At 45.2% G+C, this 18,852-nt stretch overlaps 1 protein-coding gene across 1 annotated transcript in view; it reads left to right on the plus strand.

Annotated features, from left to right (window-relative positions):
- SEPSECS (Sep (O-phosphoserine) tRNA:Sec (selenocysteine) tRNA synthase) overlaps positions 1-18,852 on the plus strand; it is a 196,384-nt gene that overhangs the window by 115,754 nt on the left and 61,778 nt on the right. The window contains exons 7-8 of the mRNA XM_069202162.1: positions 886-1,015; positions 1,098-1,189. Coding sequence (XP_069058263.1) covers positions 886-1,015; positions 1,098-1,189 — 222 coding nt within the window. The remainder of the gene's footprint in view (positions 1-885; positions 1,016-1,097; positions 1,190-18,852) is intronic.

Genomic DNA, 18,852 nt, shown 5'->3' on the forward strand with positions numbered 1-18,852 from the left:
TCTCTAAATATTTGCAAACTAGTCATATTTGTTTTTACTCTACTTGACAATTGCAGCAATTATGCTATAGGTATTAACTCCAGTTCTGATCCTTTTTCAGTCCGTCCTTGCTAAGGCACCTATGTAGCTAGATTGCTGGGTTCCTGTAATGCTGCTTACTGCCTCCCATCTGTTTAAAATATTTGGATGCTCTGGACATATTCCCACGGGTCTGGATGTGCATGGACTGGATGTATCAATAACCGTGGATATTTAGTCCTAGGGCCCTGATCTCCAGATGACACCTCCAACAGCCTCGTTCTTTAGCAAGCAGGTGTTTTAGTGGAGGAGAGTGAAAAAATGCTGTGGGGGGGGTCCTCTGGCATGTCTGTCTTATAATGTTTTATTGTTGACGGGCAAGTTAAACCTACCAGTACAAGAGCCATATGTTGAGTGACCAGTTTGTTAAAAACTTTCTTATGAAAAGGTAAAGAACAGGCAATTTCTCAGAAACCTGAGCCTTTTGAAGGTAGAGTGAATGCTACGAGACATGCTTACATTTTGCTGCATCTGTTTCAGTGGTCTGCACTTCAGGGAAGTGATGAGTAAGTCACAACTATGGAAGGGAATAGGTAGTGCATCATGCTTGAACTCAGTCTAGTTCCTTACTAGCTCCTGCTGGAGTGGTTCCTTTGATGTAGACACTCCCGTGGCATTCTGTCCTCGACAAGAAAACTGCTACCCAGTTATTTGACCATAAAGGTAGAACTTTGTGCGGAAAGAAGAAACTGTCTACTGCAACAGATGCTTTAGAGGAATTAATGTAAAACACAATCTTGCGTTGATTTTAACTTTTGTTGCCATAACTATACAATATTGTCCCTGAAATGCAGTTTATGTTTGTAGGGTGCTCGTTTGGGCAGAATAGATGCTTTTATTCAGAGCTTGGACAAAAACTTCATGGTTCCAGTTGGTGGCGCTGTTATTGCTGGTTTTAATGAGGTGTTTATACAAGCAATTAGCAAAATGTATCCAGGTAAATATATTTATTTTCTAGCTATATTCGCAGTGCACAACTCTCCTGTAATTGGGTTTTATTGACTCAATTTTTATTTCAGGTCGAGCATCTGCTTCCCCTTCATTAGATGTTCTAATTACTCTATTATCACTGGGAACAAGTGGCTATAAGCAGCTATTAAGGGAAAGAAAGGTAAGACTTCCTGTTTTTTTTTTTTCAGCATTTGCTACAAACTAGGTGGTGGTGAGTAAGGGATGCCTCACTTACGTTATACTCTTGACATGCATCATACAAGTGTTTTAAAGCGTATTGCATATTTACAAGTAATACACCCAGTCACAATATGCTCTAGTTGGTTTTGGTTGAATTATTTAATTTAATTTTATAAATCTCAAAATGTGTTTGAACGCGGTGCAGCACTGTAAAGCCTATGCAAAAATATGTTCTGAAATTCGCTACTTGTATGAAATTTCAAAAGCATTGTATTCAAAAGAAATGTTTTCCACCACCTTGTTGTTAGACCCGAGAGCCTTAGGGTGGTCACCCCTAACTTTTTGCCTGTTTTCCTCCACTTTTCTGACACTGTTTTTGCTGGTTTTAGGACTCTCCGCACTTTACCACTACTAACAAGTGCTAAAGTGCATATGCTCTCTCCCTTAAAACATGGTGACAATGGATCATACCCAATTGGCTTTTTTAATTTACTTATATGTCCCTAGTAAAATGCACTATTTGTGCCCAGGGCCTGTAGGTTAAATGCTACTAGTGGGCCTGCAACACTGATTGTGCCACCCACTCAAGTAGCCACTTAACCAGGTCTCAGGCCTGCCATTGCAAGGCCTGTGTGTGCAGTTTCACTTCCACTTCGACTTGGCATTTAAAAGTACTTGCCAAGCCTAACCCCCCCTTTTTTTCTACATATACGTCACCCCTAAGGTAGGCCCTAGGTAACCGATAGGGCAGGGTGCTGTGTAGACAAAAGGCATGACATGTACCTGTGTAGTTTACATGTCCTGGTAGTGTAAAACTCCTAAATTTGTTTTGTACTGCTGTGAGGCCTGCTCCTTTCATAATATTAGGGCTACCCTCACATACTGTTTGAGTCGTAGATTCTGATCTGAAACTAAAAGGGGACCTTGTGTACTTCTGAGCAACTTTTTGAAGTCTCCCCCACTTCAAAGGCACATTTGGGTATTTAAACAGTGCCTCTGCCCCTACCAACTAAGACACTTCCTGGAGAAAAACCGGCGGCAGAACCTGCAACCTGCCAAGAAGTACTGCCTGGCTGCCCAAAGGACTCCCCTGACTGCTTTTCTAAGAAGGACCTAAGCCTTGCTGTTGCCTTGCTGCTCTCTGGCTGTACTGAGAAGTGTTCTCCAAGGACTTGGATAGAGCTTGCCTCCTGTTCCCTGAGGTCTCGGGACCAAAGAGACTTCATTCCTGCAAGAAGAACTCCCGGTGCGGCGAAAATCGACACACAGCCTGCATCGCGGTGAGAAAATCACTGCACGCCGAACCAGAACAACGCAGCCCGATTTCACAAGGAGAAAATCGTCACAGCGCCAGCGTAACAACCGGAAATTCGACGCACGGTCCACTGGATCGATGCAAAGCCGTGCCAGAACGACGCAGCCCGACTTCCTAAGAGGAATTGACGCAGCGCCTGTGACTTCGTCCTGCCAGCGCTGGATTTCAACGAATCGTCCCCGGGGCGTCCAAAAACCCTGCAACCCGAAGAGGATCCAAGACTGAGTGCTGGTAATAGACTCAAAGCCTTCCCTATGTGAAAAATAAACAACGCATTGCTGTGTGCGGCCCGAGAAATCGACGTTCACCCCCGTTTTCCACACATCCCCTCTTCTATGGTTCCTTGCAAGGATTTTGAATGCAAACCAGGTACTTTGTGCTTGCAAGAGACATTTGTTCTTTTTAAGAGACTAAAGACACTTTATCTCATTTTTACAGTGATATTTTAACATATACTTATTGCATCATCGTTTTGACCTGCATCTTACCAGATAAATATTATATATTTTTCTAAACACTGTGTGGTGTATTTATGTGGTGTTCTACTGTGTTATTGCATGAGTTATTGCACACATACCTTACACATTGCCTTCTAAGTTAAGCCTGACTGCTCAGTGCCAAGCTACCAGAGGGTGGGCACAGGATAACTTGGATTGTGTGTGACCTACCCTGACAGAGTGAGGGTTCTTGCTTGGACAGGGGGTGACCTGACTGCCAGCCAAAGACCCCATTTCTAACATTGGTGATCAGCGGTGAGGATAGGACTTGTATTTGTGCAGTGACATAAAATAGCTAAGTGTTCCCTACCTACCCACAGTTAAAGGTCAACTTGAGTTTTTATCTTTTTCTGCCTGACATTTTTAACTTATAATCAACATGTCTCTGGCTGGGTCTCAAGCAGGAGCTGAAGATTTTGACCTAGCCGTGCTGGAGATATATACTGTCAAACAGCTGAAAGGATTCTGCCAAGGGTTCGGAGTACCCACCCAGGATGCTTCCAGGAAGGAGAAGCCCATTCAGAGAATGAATGTGAGGATGAGGAGCAAGAGGAGGCCCCCTAAGAGGATTTTTTGCCATTAGTGGAGGATGTGCCCCCTGCCAAACCAGGGAGCAATGTTTCTGGCCGTGGCCTGACAGCAGAGGAAAGGAGGGAGGAGAGAGAATTCCAATTGCAAATGGCAAAGTTAAACCTGGAAGCAGAAGAATGGAAAGCAGAAAGAGAAGCTGAGAGAGCCTTGGTTGAAAATAAACTTTTATTGGCTCATGAACTGAGTCTCAAGGAGCTGGACATCAAGGCAAGTCAGTTTGAGTCCAGCAGTATTGGTGGCAGCATACATGCAGGACCTTTATATTTACCCGTGTGGGATTCCCAAAGGAGATTGTCTCTGACAGAGGTACTAACTTCATGTTCTGCATACATGAAGTTCATGTGGGATGCGTGTGGGGGTAACCTACAAGTTCACCACACCCTATCGCCCCCAATCCAATGGTCTTGAGGAGAGATTCAACAAGACCTCGAAAGGCATGATCACCTGGCCTCCCTGAGGCGTAAGTGGGGCGTCTTCTTACCATGCCTTCTCTTTGCTTGCAGAGAGGTACCCCAGAAAGGGGGTGTGGGGTTCAGTCCCTTTGAGCTTCTCTATGGGTACCCTATCAGGGGACCCTTATGCATTGTCAGGGAGGGGTGGGAGAAAGCTCCCAAGGCAGTCCCTCAGGATGTGGTTGAATACACTTGGCCCTCCGCAACCAGATGCACTGCTTCTGGAAGACTGCCAAAAATAACCTTGAGGCCAGTCAAGAGGTGATGAAACGCTGGTATGACCAGAAGACCATCCTGGTGGAGTTTCGACCTGCAGACAAAATGTGGGTAATGGAGCCAGTGGAGCCTAGAGCTCTCCAGGATGACTGGTCTTGCCCATTTGAAGTCAAGGAGCTAAAAGGGGAGGCCACTTACTTAGTGGACCCCCAAATCCCTAGGAACCCCCTAAGGGTGCTCCATGTCAATCAACTGAAGCCTCATTTTGAGAGGACGGAGGTCAGCATGCTTCTGGTGACAGATGAGGGTATGGAAGAGGAGAGTGAACCTCTCCCCGACCTCCTCTCTACCAAGGAAGGTGATGGGTCAGTGGAGGGTGTTAATCTCTCTGACCCTGGACCAGCGAGGGGACTGCTAACAGTTACTGGAACAGTACTCCTCTCTGTTTTCCCTCACCCCTGGACTCTCACACCTGTGTGTCCATGATATTGACACGGGAGACAGTCCCCCTGTAAAAAAAAAACAAAATTTACAGGTTGTCACAGGGTGAAGGCCAGCATCAAGGAGGAAGTTGCCAAGATGCTGGTCCTAGGGGTTATTGAGAAGTGCAGTAGTCCCTGGGCCAGCCCTGTGGTGCTGGTACGCAAGGCTGCTGCACCTGATGCCAAGCCAGAACTCTGGTTCTGCGTGGACTACCGGGGTCTCAATTCAGTCACACAGACTTACGCTCACCCCATCCCCCGAGCTGATGATCTCGTAGACCAGCTAGGCGCTGCCAAATTCCTCAGTACTTTTGATCTCACATTAGGGTACTGGCAGAACGCCTTGACTGAGGGGGCTAAAGAGAGATCTGCGTTTTCCGCGCCAGAGGGCCATTATCAGTTCAGGGTGATGCCCTATGGGCTGAAAAATGTCCCTGCTACCTTCTAACGGTTGGTTAATGGGGTACTAGCTGGCAAAGATGCCTTCTGTGCAGCCTACTTCGACGACATTGCCGTCTACAGTTCCAGCTGGGAGGAACACCTGCCCCACCTCAATGACGTGCTTCAGGCCCTGCACACTCTGCACACTTTACCACTGTTAACCAGTGCTAAAGTGCATATGCCCTCTCCCTTAAAACATGGTGACATTGGATCATACCCAGTTGGCTTATTTAATGTAATTATAAGTCCCTATTAAAGTGCACTATATGTGCTCAGGGCCTGTAGGTTAAATGGTACTAGTGGGCCTGCAGCACTGATTATGCCACCCACTCAAGTAGCCCCTTAACCTTGTCTCAGGCCTGCCATTGCAAGGCCTGTGTATGCAGTTTCACTGCCAAATTCGACTTGGCATTTAAAAGTACTTGTCAAGCCTAAACCCCCCCTTTTTCTACATATACATCACCCCTAAGGTAGGACCTAGGTAACCCATAGGGTAGGGTGCTGTGTAGACTAAAGGCAGGACATGTACCTGTGTAATTTTATATGCCCTGGTAGTGTAAACCTCCTAATTTCGTTTTGCACTGCTGTGAGCCTATGAAAGGAGCACGCCTAACATTAGGGCTACCCTCATATACTGTTTGAGTGGGAGCTTCTGATCTGAAAGGAGTAACAAGGTCATATTTAGTATGGCCAGAATGGTAATATAAAACCCTGCTGACTGGTGAAGTTGGATTTAATAATACTAATTTAGAAATGCCACTTTTAGAAAGTGGGCATTTCTCTGCACTTAAATCCTTCTGTGCCTTGCAATCCGCATCTGGCTAGGTTTAGTTGACCGCTCCCTTGTGCATTCACTCAGACAAACCCCAAACACAGGATGCTCAGTAACACTTGCATATTTCTGCATATTGAATGGGTCTTCCTGGGCTCGGAGGGTGGAGAGCCTGACACTTACATGTCAAAGGACAGTAGCCTGCCCTCACACAAAGGACTGCCACACCCCCTACTGGGACCCTGGCAGACAGGTTGGAACTGAAAGGGGACCTTGTGCACTTCTGAGCCACTTTTTGAAGTCTCCCCCACTTCAAAGGCACACTTGGGTATTTAAACAGGGCCTCTGCCCCTACCAACTCAAACACTTCCTGGAGAAGAACCTGAACCAGAACCTGCAACCTGCAAGAAGAACTGCCTAGCTGCCCAAGGGACTCACCTGACTGCTTTTCTAAGAAGGACTGCTGCCTTGCTGCTCTCTGGCTGTACTGAGAAGTGCTCTCCAAGGGCTTGGATAGAGCTTGCCTCCTGTTCCCTGGACGAAAAAGACTTCACTCCTGCAAGAAGAACTCCCGGTGCACAGCCTGCCAGAAACGACGCACAGCCTGCATCGTGGTGAGAAAATCACTGCATGCTGAACCGGAACAACGCAGCCCGACTTCGCAAGGAGAAGATTGACGCAGCACCATCGTAGCTACTGGAAACTGGACGCACAGCCCACTGGATCGACGCAAGGCTGAGCTGGAACGACAGAGCCAGACTTCCTAAGAGGAATCAACGAAGCACCTGCCGTGCGGTAGAAATTTCCACGCAACGCACACTGGATTGACGCAGCCCCTGTGATTTTGTCCTGCCAGTGCTGGATTTCAACGCATCGTCCTCAGAGTGTCCAAAAACCCTGCAACCTGAAGAGGATCCAAGACTAAGCACCGGGAATCGACGCAAAGCCTTCCCTGCGTGAAAAATAAATGACACATCGCTATTCGTGGCCTGAAAAATTTAGACAATCTTCATGTTGAGCTCAGGCAGCCAGGAGCGAGACACGCACATTTTGCGCAGATTCCTGGCTGCCTGAGCTGAGCTGAACTGTGGTGGGCAGAAGAGGTCACAGCTCCTATGGGTGTGACCTCCTTGGCTCAGCAAAGGTGCCTCAAGGCCTTCCCCCTCAGTGATGAAGGAAAGCGTCACCCATTGACTCTGACATGGTCCCTTCAGGTTTAAGCCCTGAAGCGCCCAGTGCGAGTGTCAATCAGTGACACCTCGTCACAGAGTGGGGTGGGGTCAGAAGTCTCACTGACCCCATCCCACTCTGTGACGAAATTGGGACTGCTGTCTTCCCTCCTGGGACCTCCGAGCTGAAGTTAAATGTGTGTGTTTTTTAAATGAACGTTTGGTGCGTGCAGGTATGTTTGAATGTTGATGAGTGTTTTGAATGGATGTGCATGCATGTGTGAATGAATGAGTGTGTGTGTGTTTCCCGCCCCCCTTCCTCCTAAAATTACTGGCCACCACTGATAGATATGTCATCTTGTCCCATCCCATCATTCCAGGTGCAGGTGATTTTTCTTTTTGAACTCCTGCTTAGTCAACAAAATAAAGTATTGTATTTGTGAAGTACAAATGTTTGATTAAAATCCATGCCGCCTGCTTTCAAGTAAATAAGTACAATTTGCAAAAGAATAATGATTATTTTCTACTGCCAGAACATGCAGCCAGGACTAAATATGGGAGAAAAAGATGCAGAGTCTCAAATGAACATAAATTTAGTCAAAGATGAGTACTGGTAAATATATGGTTATTTAGAGAAAGAGATATATAGATATATACATACATGTAATCATATATACATGTGTTTCTGTGTTTATGTATGTATATATAATATTACCTAGTGGTGGTCACCACTAAGAGTTAGGACCATGTTTCCATAGAAAAGCATTTTTTGACTTGCCTGTATCTTTGTCACCGTTTGACAATCTTCACAAAATTTTCTAAAAAAAAAAGTATGCCGGTGATTCTTGTTATGCACAGAAAGTTTTGGGGTGATCTGGTAAGGGGGAGAGGGGGAACAAGAAAAAGGGGGGTGTCAAAAAAGTTGATTTCCCATGATAATTGCCATAGCACCTTTTCACATGACTACAGCCCAAACCACTGGAAGGACCATCCTTGGCAAATTTGGCAGAAAGCTAGTGTTCGGTATGCAGATTACACTTTTGCTTATTTGGTGTAAATCTGTTCAGTAGTTTTTGAGATATTATAGGAAAACCAAATTTGTATATCTCTGGCCGAGGTGATTTCACGTAATGACGAGCTTGTGCAGGGAAATGCACAGCTTTGATTGGCTTCCAGCACTTCAAACCAGGAAGTGTTGGCAGCGGTTTTGGGACTCTACTTCGGACGAGTCTCACTAAAAAATGTTGGAACAAAAAAAAAAAAGGAAAGGAAAGAGGCCAGAGTAGAGACACCTATAACCCTTAGCTCTTGTACAGGGGGACCTCCCATAGCTAAAAAGCATTTTTTTGTTTAAATTTTCACTTCGATTTAGTGGAAGATCCATAGAATTATTATTATTTTTTTTTTTAAAGCACAGGCTTCGTAATACTGAAGCCCCCGGGTGAGGTGGGAGGGCCGTGACCCCCCCCCCCCCCCCAACCCCCCAATCAGCCCCAGGGACCACAAACTCCCCCGGGGCTATAATAAAAAGTGAAGCGGTTCGGTTTCAGACCCCCCACAGCCCGAGGACCACCACCTCCCCAGGGCTTTTTGTTGAAGGCGGGGGTCATGGGGTATTCCGCTCCCCCCCCCCCCCCCACTCTCCCTACCCCCCTCCCCCCCACTCTCCCTGCCCCCCTCCCCCCTCCTCGTGCCACTGATGGCTCTGATGACTGCCACCCCCAAGGGACGGCTCCTGCTATATCCCGGGGTATCCACCCCGGAACATAGTTGCTTGCTTTTGCTTGGTGGGAGCGGTTCAAAGGCTATCAAAGACTGCTTTCTGACAGCGGGAACTGTCAGACTGGTCCCGCTGCCAGAAAGCGGAGTTTTCATCTGTCTTCCCTGCATGCAGATATGCAGGCAGGGAAGACACGTGACAACATTAAAAGTAGCTCCTTGCTTGCTTGAGCAATGCTGGGTCAAGCAGGTGGCAGTATCCGGCTGGGACCGCAGGGGAGGCCTTGGGGCTCCTCCGCAGTCACAGATAACCTTTAAAGGGCAAAAAATGAAAAGGAAAAAAAAAATCCTTCGACCTAATGGTTAAGGTCTAAGACCCTAACACTGAAAGTTGAGGGTTCTACTCCAGAGGTGTCCATGATCATTTCCCTCCTTTTTTTTCTTTTAAACTTCAAAAGTTTAAGGCTCATAACGAAATGTGATGTACTCTTTTTAATTGACGAATACATTTTTCTTTTCAATTTTTGCAGAAATATCTAATTCTAATTGCATCATGCTTCAAAGCCTAAAAACTCTCTCTCCCTCTCTTTGTCTGTCTTTCAGTCTTTCTCCCACCGACATACCCACTCAGACTCTCGTGCACCTGCTAACAGACCCACTCAGCCTCTCGTGCACCTGCTAACAGACCCACTCAGCCACTCAAGCACCCCACTGACAGACCCACTCACGCACCCATTGATAGACCTACTCAATGTCACACACCCACACACAGACCCACTGACACCCTCATGCACCCACTTGCAGACCTGCACAAACACTGATGCACTCACTAAGACACTGATGCACACATACTCTCACAGCCAGACAGACTCTCACAGCAACTCTCACCCCCAGATACACCCTGTTAAACCTATTCTAACAACCAGCGAGGTAGGCTGCAGCCAACTACTGCCATGCACTGCCAAAGGGCCATGTGCAGAGTAGTGTTGGGTGGTTGGCCGCAGGGTCTGGCTGTAGGCCAGGTTTTGCGGTCATCCCCTGTTTGGGTGCCTATAGGAAGTTGGCCTCAGGGCCTGGCCACAGGTGGCCAACTGCTGCTGCACACGGCCAGAGGCCATGCGCGACAGTGGTTGGATTAACGTATAGTAATGAAAATTACTATATGTTAAAAGAAACAATTGAAATTCACTGAAAGAACCAGAGGTTACAGGGACTTTATAGTTTATAGTTAGGCTTAGTCAGTTATCTCAAGTAACATTAACTTGTGCCCTAAGGTAATTATAAGCAAGCAAACACAGGAATGCGGATCCAATCGAGCATTCACCCCCAATTACAATTACAGATCTGGGTTGAATCCACCAATTCTTTTGCTCACAATGCCACCCCAGTTTGGACCCAGCCATATGCAAATCAGTTTTGACTCTGTTCCAACCCGAACTGCCAGGCCAGGCCTTCCCTGGATCGGAAACGAGCATCCTGGGACCGGTTTCATGGTATCACCCTTCATCAGCCAGGCTAGCTTGAATGCCACTGGATTCAAACTAGCCTGGCTGAGGAGGGGTGATACCCTGAAACCGGTCCCAGGATGTTTGTTTCCTGTCCAGGGAAGACCTGTCCTGGCAGTTAGGGCTGGACTGTTCCCATGGGGAACAGGGTCAAGACTGATTTGCATATGGCTGGTTACAAACTAGAATGGCATGGGTAGGAAAAAAACGATGGATTTAGGCCCAGATCTCTGCACTGGGGGTGAATGTTTGACATTGTTCAGCATTCTTTCCATCACTTGTTCTTTTTACTAAGGTAATTATAACTCACGCCCTCGCAGTGCACTGCTAATTATCCAACAAATGACATCACCAAAGACATCTTTGATAGCATAACTGATAATGTCATTGTAATATTTGCAGTAAAAGTTTTGATGTAAAAAATATGCATGGCGGGGGCGCAAGTCATAGTTACTCTAACTATAATAGGTGAATTAATTTCTGTGTTTTTGTACGTTTAAAATGTTAGCCTAACTATAACGTCCCTGTAACCTTTGATTTTGGTTTTTGAGGGAAAATATATATAGATGTCACTACTGAAGATGTTACAGTCCAGGTACTGTGCCTTTTTCTTATGATTAAACATCTCCACGTTTGTTTTTTTTGTTTTTTTGCCTAAGAAAAAATATTCTCCCAAGCTTGGCGTATCTCAGTGGCATCATAATAGTACTTGGAGTTCGTTATTAATCCCTTCCCTGACAGGCCAAGAAATTAGCCAAAATACAGCGCAAATTTCTTTCTTTTTTTTTTTTTTTTTTAAAGGGAAAAATGGGCTGCAGAAGAAGGCTTGTGTTTTTTCCCCCTGAAAATGTCATTATCAAAGGGTTTGCGGTGCTAAAATCACCATCTTCCCAGCTTTCAAGAACAGGCAGACTTGAATCAGAAAACCCAATTTTTCAACGCAATTCTGGCATTTTACTGGGACATACCCCATTTTTACTATTTGGACATAAGGCCATACCCCCACACTCTTATTTTGAAAAAATAATCTTTGTCGGTCTCTGGTGGGCTTTCTGCCCACCTTCCAATAATATGCTGATCTGCCCCCAAGGGGGGCAGATATGGCCAACAGTTATGTGCCCCCATGGGGAGCCACGCTTGCCCAAGGGGCTGCCCCACCCCCCCCAAACAAAACACACACATACACACACATCCCAATCCCTAGTGTCTAGTGGTTTCTGCCCCCAGCAGATCTGCCCCCAAGGGGGGCAGAAATGGCCTACATACAATTTGCCCCCTCAGGGGAGCTACCCTTGCCTAAGGGGTCACTCCCCATACATAAAAACATAAAGTAAATAAAATAAAAAAATATATAAATATAAATAAATTAATAAATATATATATATATATATATATATATATATATTCGATGGCATGTGTAGCTGCAGATACACATGCTGTGCACATCCCGCCATCTGGTGTTGGGCTCGGAGTGTTACAAGTTGTTTTTCTTCGAAGAAGTCTTTTGGAGTCACGAGACCGAGGGACTCCTCCCATTTCGACTCCATTGCGCATGGGCGTCGACTCCATCTTAGATTGTTTTTTTTCCGCCATCGGGTTCGGACGTGTTCCTTTTCGCTCCGTGTTTCGGTTCGGAAAGTTAGTTAGAATCTCGGAAAAATCGTCGGTATTGTTTGCGCTCGGTATCGGGTTAGTTACAACAGATCGACACCGAATTAAGAAGAGCTCCGGTGGCCCTTCGGGGTTTTCTTCCATCCCCGTCGGGGCCTGGTCGGCCCGGCCACGTGTCTCTTCAAGGCTGATGGAACGGACCCCATTCCGCTTCTGTCCAGAATGCCATAACAAGTATCCATATACAGATCAACATCTGGTCTGTAACTTGTGTTTGTCACCAGAACACAAGGAGGATACTTGTGAGGCCTGTCGAGCGTTTCGGTCCAGGAAGACACTCGGGGACCGAAGAGCAAGAAGACTGCAAATGGCGTCGGCGCCGACAGGACAAGAGCGTTTCGAAAAGGAGGAAGAAACATTCTCCACCCAGGAGTCGGACTCTGAGGAGATCGATCCCGAGGAAACGCCGAAAACCGTGAGTAAGACGTCGAAAACAAAAACTCATGAGAAAAGCGCTAAAGCCCAGGGGACGCCACCGCCAACAGGCCATGGCTTAACCCGAAAAGTAGGTGACCGTTCATCGGCACCGAAAAAGGGCGAGCTGGTGTCGAAGTCATCCGACTCCGGTCGAGATACCGGCACACAGCAATCTCGGGCCCGAGATAGTGGCTCAGAGAAGATTCGGCACCGAGACACCGGCACCGAAACGGGTCGGCACCGAGAGAGCACAACGCCGAAAGTAAAAAAGGTTTCGTCGGAGCCGAAAAAAGCAGCCGAAAAGGTTTCGGTACCGAAATATCCGGCCTCGGAACCGAAAACAAGTTCCTACACTGAGGAACAAGGACTGTCCACACAAATGAAGACACATAGATTTGGACAGGAATTACAGGCAGTAGAGCCAGATCACACACAAAGACGGCTCTTTATTAAAAAAGATACAGGGAAGATCAGCACTCTTCCTCCAGTCAAAATGAAACGCAAGCTTGCCTTCCAAGACAAAGACAAACAGCCACACGCAAAGGTGGCTAAACAAGTAACACCACCACCATCCCCACATCACTCTCCGCAACCATCACCGGTAGCCACTCCACCAATGATGCAATCCCCAACTCATACAGGAATGAGTCAAGATGACCCTGACGCATGGGACCTTTATGACGCACCAGTGTCAGACAATAGTCCAGAATGCTATCCAGCTAAACCATTGACGCCAGAGGATAGTACAGGCTACGCACAAGTGGTGTCAAGAGCAGCTGCATTTCATAATGTCAGCCTTCATTCAGAGCCCATTGAAGACGACTTTCTTTTTAATACACTGTCGTCCACACACAGCCAATATCAGAGTCTTCCTATGCTACCCGGAATGCTAAAACACTCCAAACAAGTGTTTGAGGAGCCTGTTCAAGGGAGAGCCATTACTCCAAGAGTAGATAAAAAATATAAACCGCCACCAACAGACCCAGTATACATTACACAACAGCTAACACCAGACTCTGTTGTAGTGGGAGCAGCGCGCAAAAGAGCCAACTCTCATACTTCAGGAGATGCACCACCTCCAGATAAAGAAAGTCGAAAATTCGATGCTGCAGGCAAAAGGGTGGCGACACAGGCAGCAAACCAGTGGCGTATTGCAAATTCGCAAGCTTTGCTGGCCAGATATGATAGGGCCCATTGGGATGAGATGCAACACCTTATTGAACATTTACCCAAGGAGTTCCAAAAGAGAGCGCAGCAAGTAGTAGAAGAAGGACAGGGTATCTCAAATAATCAGATACGGTCAGCAATGGATGCTGCAGACACAGCTGCTAGAACTGTCAACACAGCTGTAACAATAAGGAGACATGCATGGCTGCGTACATCAGGATTTAAACCAGAGATACAGCAAGCTGTGCTGAATATGCCATTCAACGGACAGCAGTTGTTTGGGCCGGAGGTGGACACTGCGATCGAAAAACTTAAAAAAGACACTGACACAGCCAAAGCCATGGGCGCGCTCTACTCCCCACAGAGCAGAGGCACATTTCGAAAGACACAATTTCGAGGGGGGTTTCGAGGGCAAACCACAGAAGCCACAGCCTCACACACAAAGCCCACTTACCAGAGCCAGTATCAGCTTGGAGGTTTTCGGGGACAATATAGAGGGGGACAATTTCAAAGGAACAGAGGAAAGTTCCAAAGTCCCAAAACTCCTCCAAACAAACAGTGACTTCAAGGTCACAAATCCCCAACACATAACACCTGTGGGGGGGAGACTAACCAAGTTTTACAAACATTGGGAGGAAATAACAACAGACACTTGGGTCTTAGCAATTATCCAGCATGGTTATTGCATAGAATTTATCAAATTCCCTCCAAACATTCCACCGAAAACACACAATATGTCAAAACAACATATAAATCTTCTAGGACTAGAAGTTCAAGCATTGCTCCAAAAAGAAGCAGTTATGGCATGAGCCAGGATATTCTTTTTGGGTAGTGCAAATAGGAGTATGTTTACTGTGTCAAAAGGCAGGGCAATGGACTTAGTCTGTGCTTTTTTTTGTTGCTATCCAAAAACACATCTGACAATTTGATGAGACATTAAAAAACAATTATTTTTACTGTAATGTGTCTCAGTTCCAAACCTGCAAAAAGATGTTTGAGCGATGAGTTATTAAAATTCCTTACGCCACCAGTGTTACAAATCAATTATTGATTGAACCTCTCAGAAAAATAACTCACATACTAAAATGTCATAAATGTATTTCATAGAAAACTGCTTTTTGAGTTCTTTAAGCTAGCAAAAATACCTGTTTTGCCTTATTATCAGCTTTAAGGAAAATTATGCTCCACAGCTTTGCTTTAAAAGAGGGGTACCAACTATGAAAGGGCTGACTTACTGCTGCCTTTCTGAAAATGTACACGACTACTGTGAGGTTTTTGAGTACAGCCATGTCTTTAATCAATTGAAATGGTATTTTATAAGTATTTCTTAACAGAGTAGCACACAAACTGAATTAGTCCTAAGGTACAATTTCAAAACAGTTATATGATTTAGCTATTTCTTCGGAAATATTTGCGGCAGTCACTAATTTTAGAAGCAAATCTGGCAGATTTATCAATGACAATCAGGTGTTATTCAAAGGCATTTCTAAAGGGTTTGATCCAGATCTTCAGATATTTGTCCGACTAGTATACGTTCAGCACTAATTCCTTACAGCAGATCCCACATGATAGTGACATTATTAAATCTAGTTGAACAGTTTAGATGACGCTGCCTGGTCTGTATAATCAGGCAGTAATGGCCTTGACTAGTTTCCACAATGCTGCAATAATGTGCCCTTTCTCCGGTCTCTATATAAATGAACGTTGAACTTAGTACAGTTATAAAGTACAGTGTGCATGTGTGCAGGGCTGTAATACTCATTTTGCCTAGTTTTCAATTTTCCACAAAACTGCAGCAAAGCACATTTTGACCAGTATCTCATGAAACAGTAATGAACATTTGTCCAATTTCTACAATGCTGCTTTATGCACATTTTCCCAGGCTCCACATTTGTGCACTCAAGTAGCTACTTATGGAACAACACACATTTGCCTGCTTTTAAGGTAAGCTTGCATGTATCCTTTGGGGCACCTTGGTAATACGTAACTCAATAAAACATATGTTATCGACATTTTGAAGGATGCACGGCTGAAAGGATCTGCTGAGATTACAACCTGTAACCATGGTTTTAATATAGGTTCATCAGTTCACTCATCCACTAAACCTGGCATGACATTATTGTTAAGTAATACCTTCAATAAGGTTCAAACAGCAGGCACCGATTATGAGGTAAATGTTAACTAGTTCCAGCACATAGAGCATTTTGTTGTTTCTTGAGGACATGGACTTGATCCCCATAAAACACAAGTAGCAGTCCAAAATCAAATGAGAACCAAAGATCAGTAATAGCTGATCCACTGGCCATTACTGTATTCTCTTTCTCTTGAAACCAGCAATTGGACATCACAGTGTCACTGAATATATGTATATGTAGCATTTCACTGTTGAGTGAAATTAAGTTGATACCTCATATTGTAATATATAATAGGCTATATATAGGCTCTTTCTCTCTTCTCTTTCCCTCTCTCGATCTATCTCTAAATATATATATAGATATATATTACCCAGTGGCCCCTACATGTTTTGGCTTGCTATTACTTTGGTACCCCCCCCCCCCCCCAAATAAAAAAATTTTTTCCCTGTTCATTTTTTCATAAGAAAAATGAAGAGTGATGCCACAAAAAATACTGAACGGAATTACACCAAATTTGGCAGAAAGCTAGATTGTGGTCCACAAAGCGTGCTTTTTGTGATTTGGTGTAAATTAGAGTAGTACTTTTAGAGAAATTAGGGTTCAAATGTATGTATATTGTCGAGACGGGCCACTCACCTGAAAAGCAGGATGTCTCCAGCGGTGATGGTATGCCCCCGATCTCCTGGAACACCTCTTGGCACTTCCTGGTGGATACAGAAACCCCGGCAGGTGTCCCAAAAGGAAAGGGGGAGTGGAAGAGAAAGTCAAAACACTGCCTTGTCTTGCCGGTCCAGCCAGGCACCCTGTATCTACGGGAGCAGGTTGTTATTGACTGAGTGATAGTAAAGTTAGTGCACTCGACTTCCTTGAAACTGAACCTCTCTTTCTGATATGTGCACGGGATCGGTAGAAGAACACCGGGATGCTCCAGCACTTTTCTTGGATAATAATAACTGTTGCCACAATTACTAACACTGCATTACCAAAAACCCAAACTGAGTACCATAACAATAAGTACTGTGGCACTAGGGCTGGCTTCAGAGATTCACTGCTGCACAATACAATTAGAACTGTGGTTGCACTTATCATTCACAAGAAAGACAAACAAGGGCATTAATTATATCACGTATAACGTAACTGCATGCATTGGGTTGAACTAAAAACGACAAAAACAATCCAAGAAATACAAATGTCCACTCTGGGTTTAAACAGTTATGGTGGCACAGTTTGGTTTGGTTTCACTGTGTGTGTGTGAAAAACCCTTCAAAAGCAAATTCCTCAATCCTGAAACACAGGCATTAATGAAACAATTTAAATCCAAGAGTTATGCTATTAGAGAAAGAAAAGTCACGTAAATGCTCTTTTAAAATTGCACTCTCACTTTTTGTAGTACTTGAGTTCAAGCAGATTTCCTGAAGCTCATTTAGGCAAGTAACTACAATAATAATGTAAAATGTTCAGAAATGCATTTGTCTCTTCAAGATAAGCACTCTGCCAAAATACGAAGTCTAAAATACACCAGCTGTTCTAGGAAAGCGCGGTGCTCAAAGAACAAACTCCCTTGAGAATACTAGTCACTTAGCTGCAGTCTTTTTCGGAGTGCGGGAGGAATGCCTGGTGTCAGCTAGTACAGGAATGAAGAAAAAAATTGTCTCAAAAGTTCTGAATATGAGGATGACAGCAGGGGCTGTACTGCCAAATCAGATGCTCAGATCAGGAAGCAAAACAATGCCAAGCAGGGAGGCATGCTTCACTCTATTTATAGCCAATCAGGAAAGCATTTGAGTTTCCACATGTGGATGAGTCACCGCACCCAATTAGAAGCACGTCTACACCACACCCAATTAGAAGCACATGTCTACACCTGCTCACATTAGCAAACAAGCATTGATAAAACCAATTGTGTAACACAGCCCATTATGTTTACTTAGAAACATGAAGGTTTAACCAAGAACAAAGATATGATTTAACCCTAATCCCTGGGGATTCTGACAGATAACACAAGAGGCACCTTGGGGATTCCTGACATGTATATCAAGCTGCAGAGATCAAGATTAGACCTGTTTGGCTACCACCACATCAACAACGATGTGGCAGGAGCCATCTTAGGACTCAATCCCTTGTTCTAGAAAGAAAGTTAAATAAAGATGTAAAGGGGAAGGGGGGGAAATACCCTGCCTCATCCCTGGCCTATTGGGAGAGTCCCAGAGAGATTACCCCTCTTCCCCCGGGGCAAAAAACATATGTTTTTGCTCACATTTGCGGTGGATCTGCAAATACGGGGCAAAATAGTAAAAAAAAAAAAAAACATCGCAGGTTCCCTTACATGGCCCTCCTCTTCCCCAAACCCACCTGAGGACACTGAGGTTCATATCTGGGAAAGTGCAGGCATACCGTGCCCACACTACACCAGGCAGGGAACAGTAAAAAATAAAATGCTACTCCGACATGGGCAGGAGCAAAGAAATGGTGCCCCCAGCTTGGTCCGCAAGAGCCCGGGGGCTCCTACCCCCCTGTGACCCTCAATAAATATGGAACTGTGGGTGTCCCAGGTGGGCACGCAGCACCATTTAACAAAAGAAAGAATACCAGCTCCCTTCAGCACCAACAATCGATGCAGGGTGGGGGAGCTGGCTAAAGCTGCGGCGGCCCTAAATCTCCACCTGCAAAAAATTAATCTGTGGGTGTCCCGGGTGGGACCAGGTCCTCCACAAAACCTTTACAAACAAAAGGAAGAAGTGAATAACAAATGAGTGGCCAGAACCACTCATTTATCATTCACTGCTCCTAGTGAGAAGTGTTACATAAGTCTTAGGACATTTTGCCGAAAACATTTTTTTTTGCTGGTGGTGCCCCTAGATGAGACTGGGCACTGTCAAGGTTTTTAATGTTGTAGGGGGGGCTGCATGGAGTGCAGCAGCCCTCCAACAACATTAAAAAAATAAAACACAAACAATAAGATTCCTGTGTCATTAAAACCGTGACCCCAGCAGAGCTTACCATAATTTTCTTATAGCTGCAGCTTTATACTCTTCAGCTGGAGTTCAGGGTTGTATTGATGACTGCATTTTGTAGGCTGAAAATGTTTAAAAAA

Source organism: Pleurodeles waltl, chromosome 1_2, assembly GCF_031143425.1.
Source record: "Pleurodeles waltl isolate 20211129_DDA chromosome 1_2, aPleWal1.hap1.20221129, whole genome shotgun sequence".
In the NCBI taxonomy this organism is placed as follows: Eukaryota; Metazoa; Chordata; class Amphibia; order Caudata; family Salamandridae; genus Pleurodeles; species Pleurodeles waltl.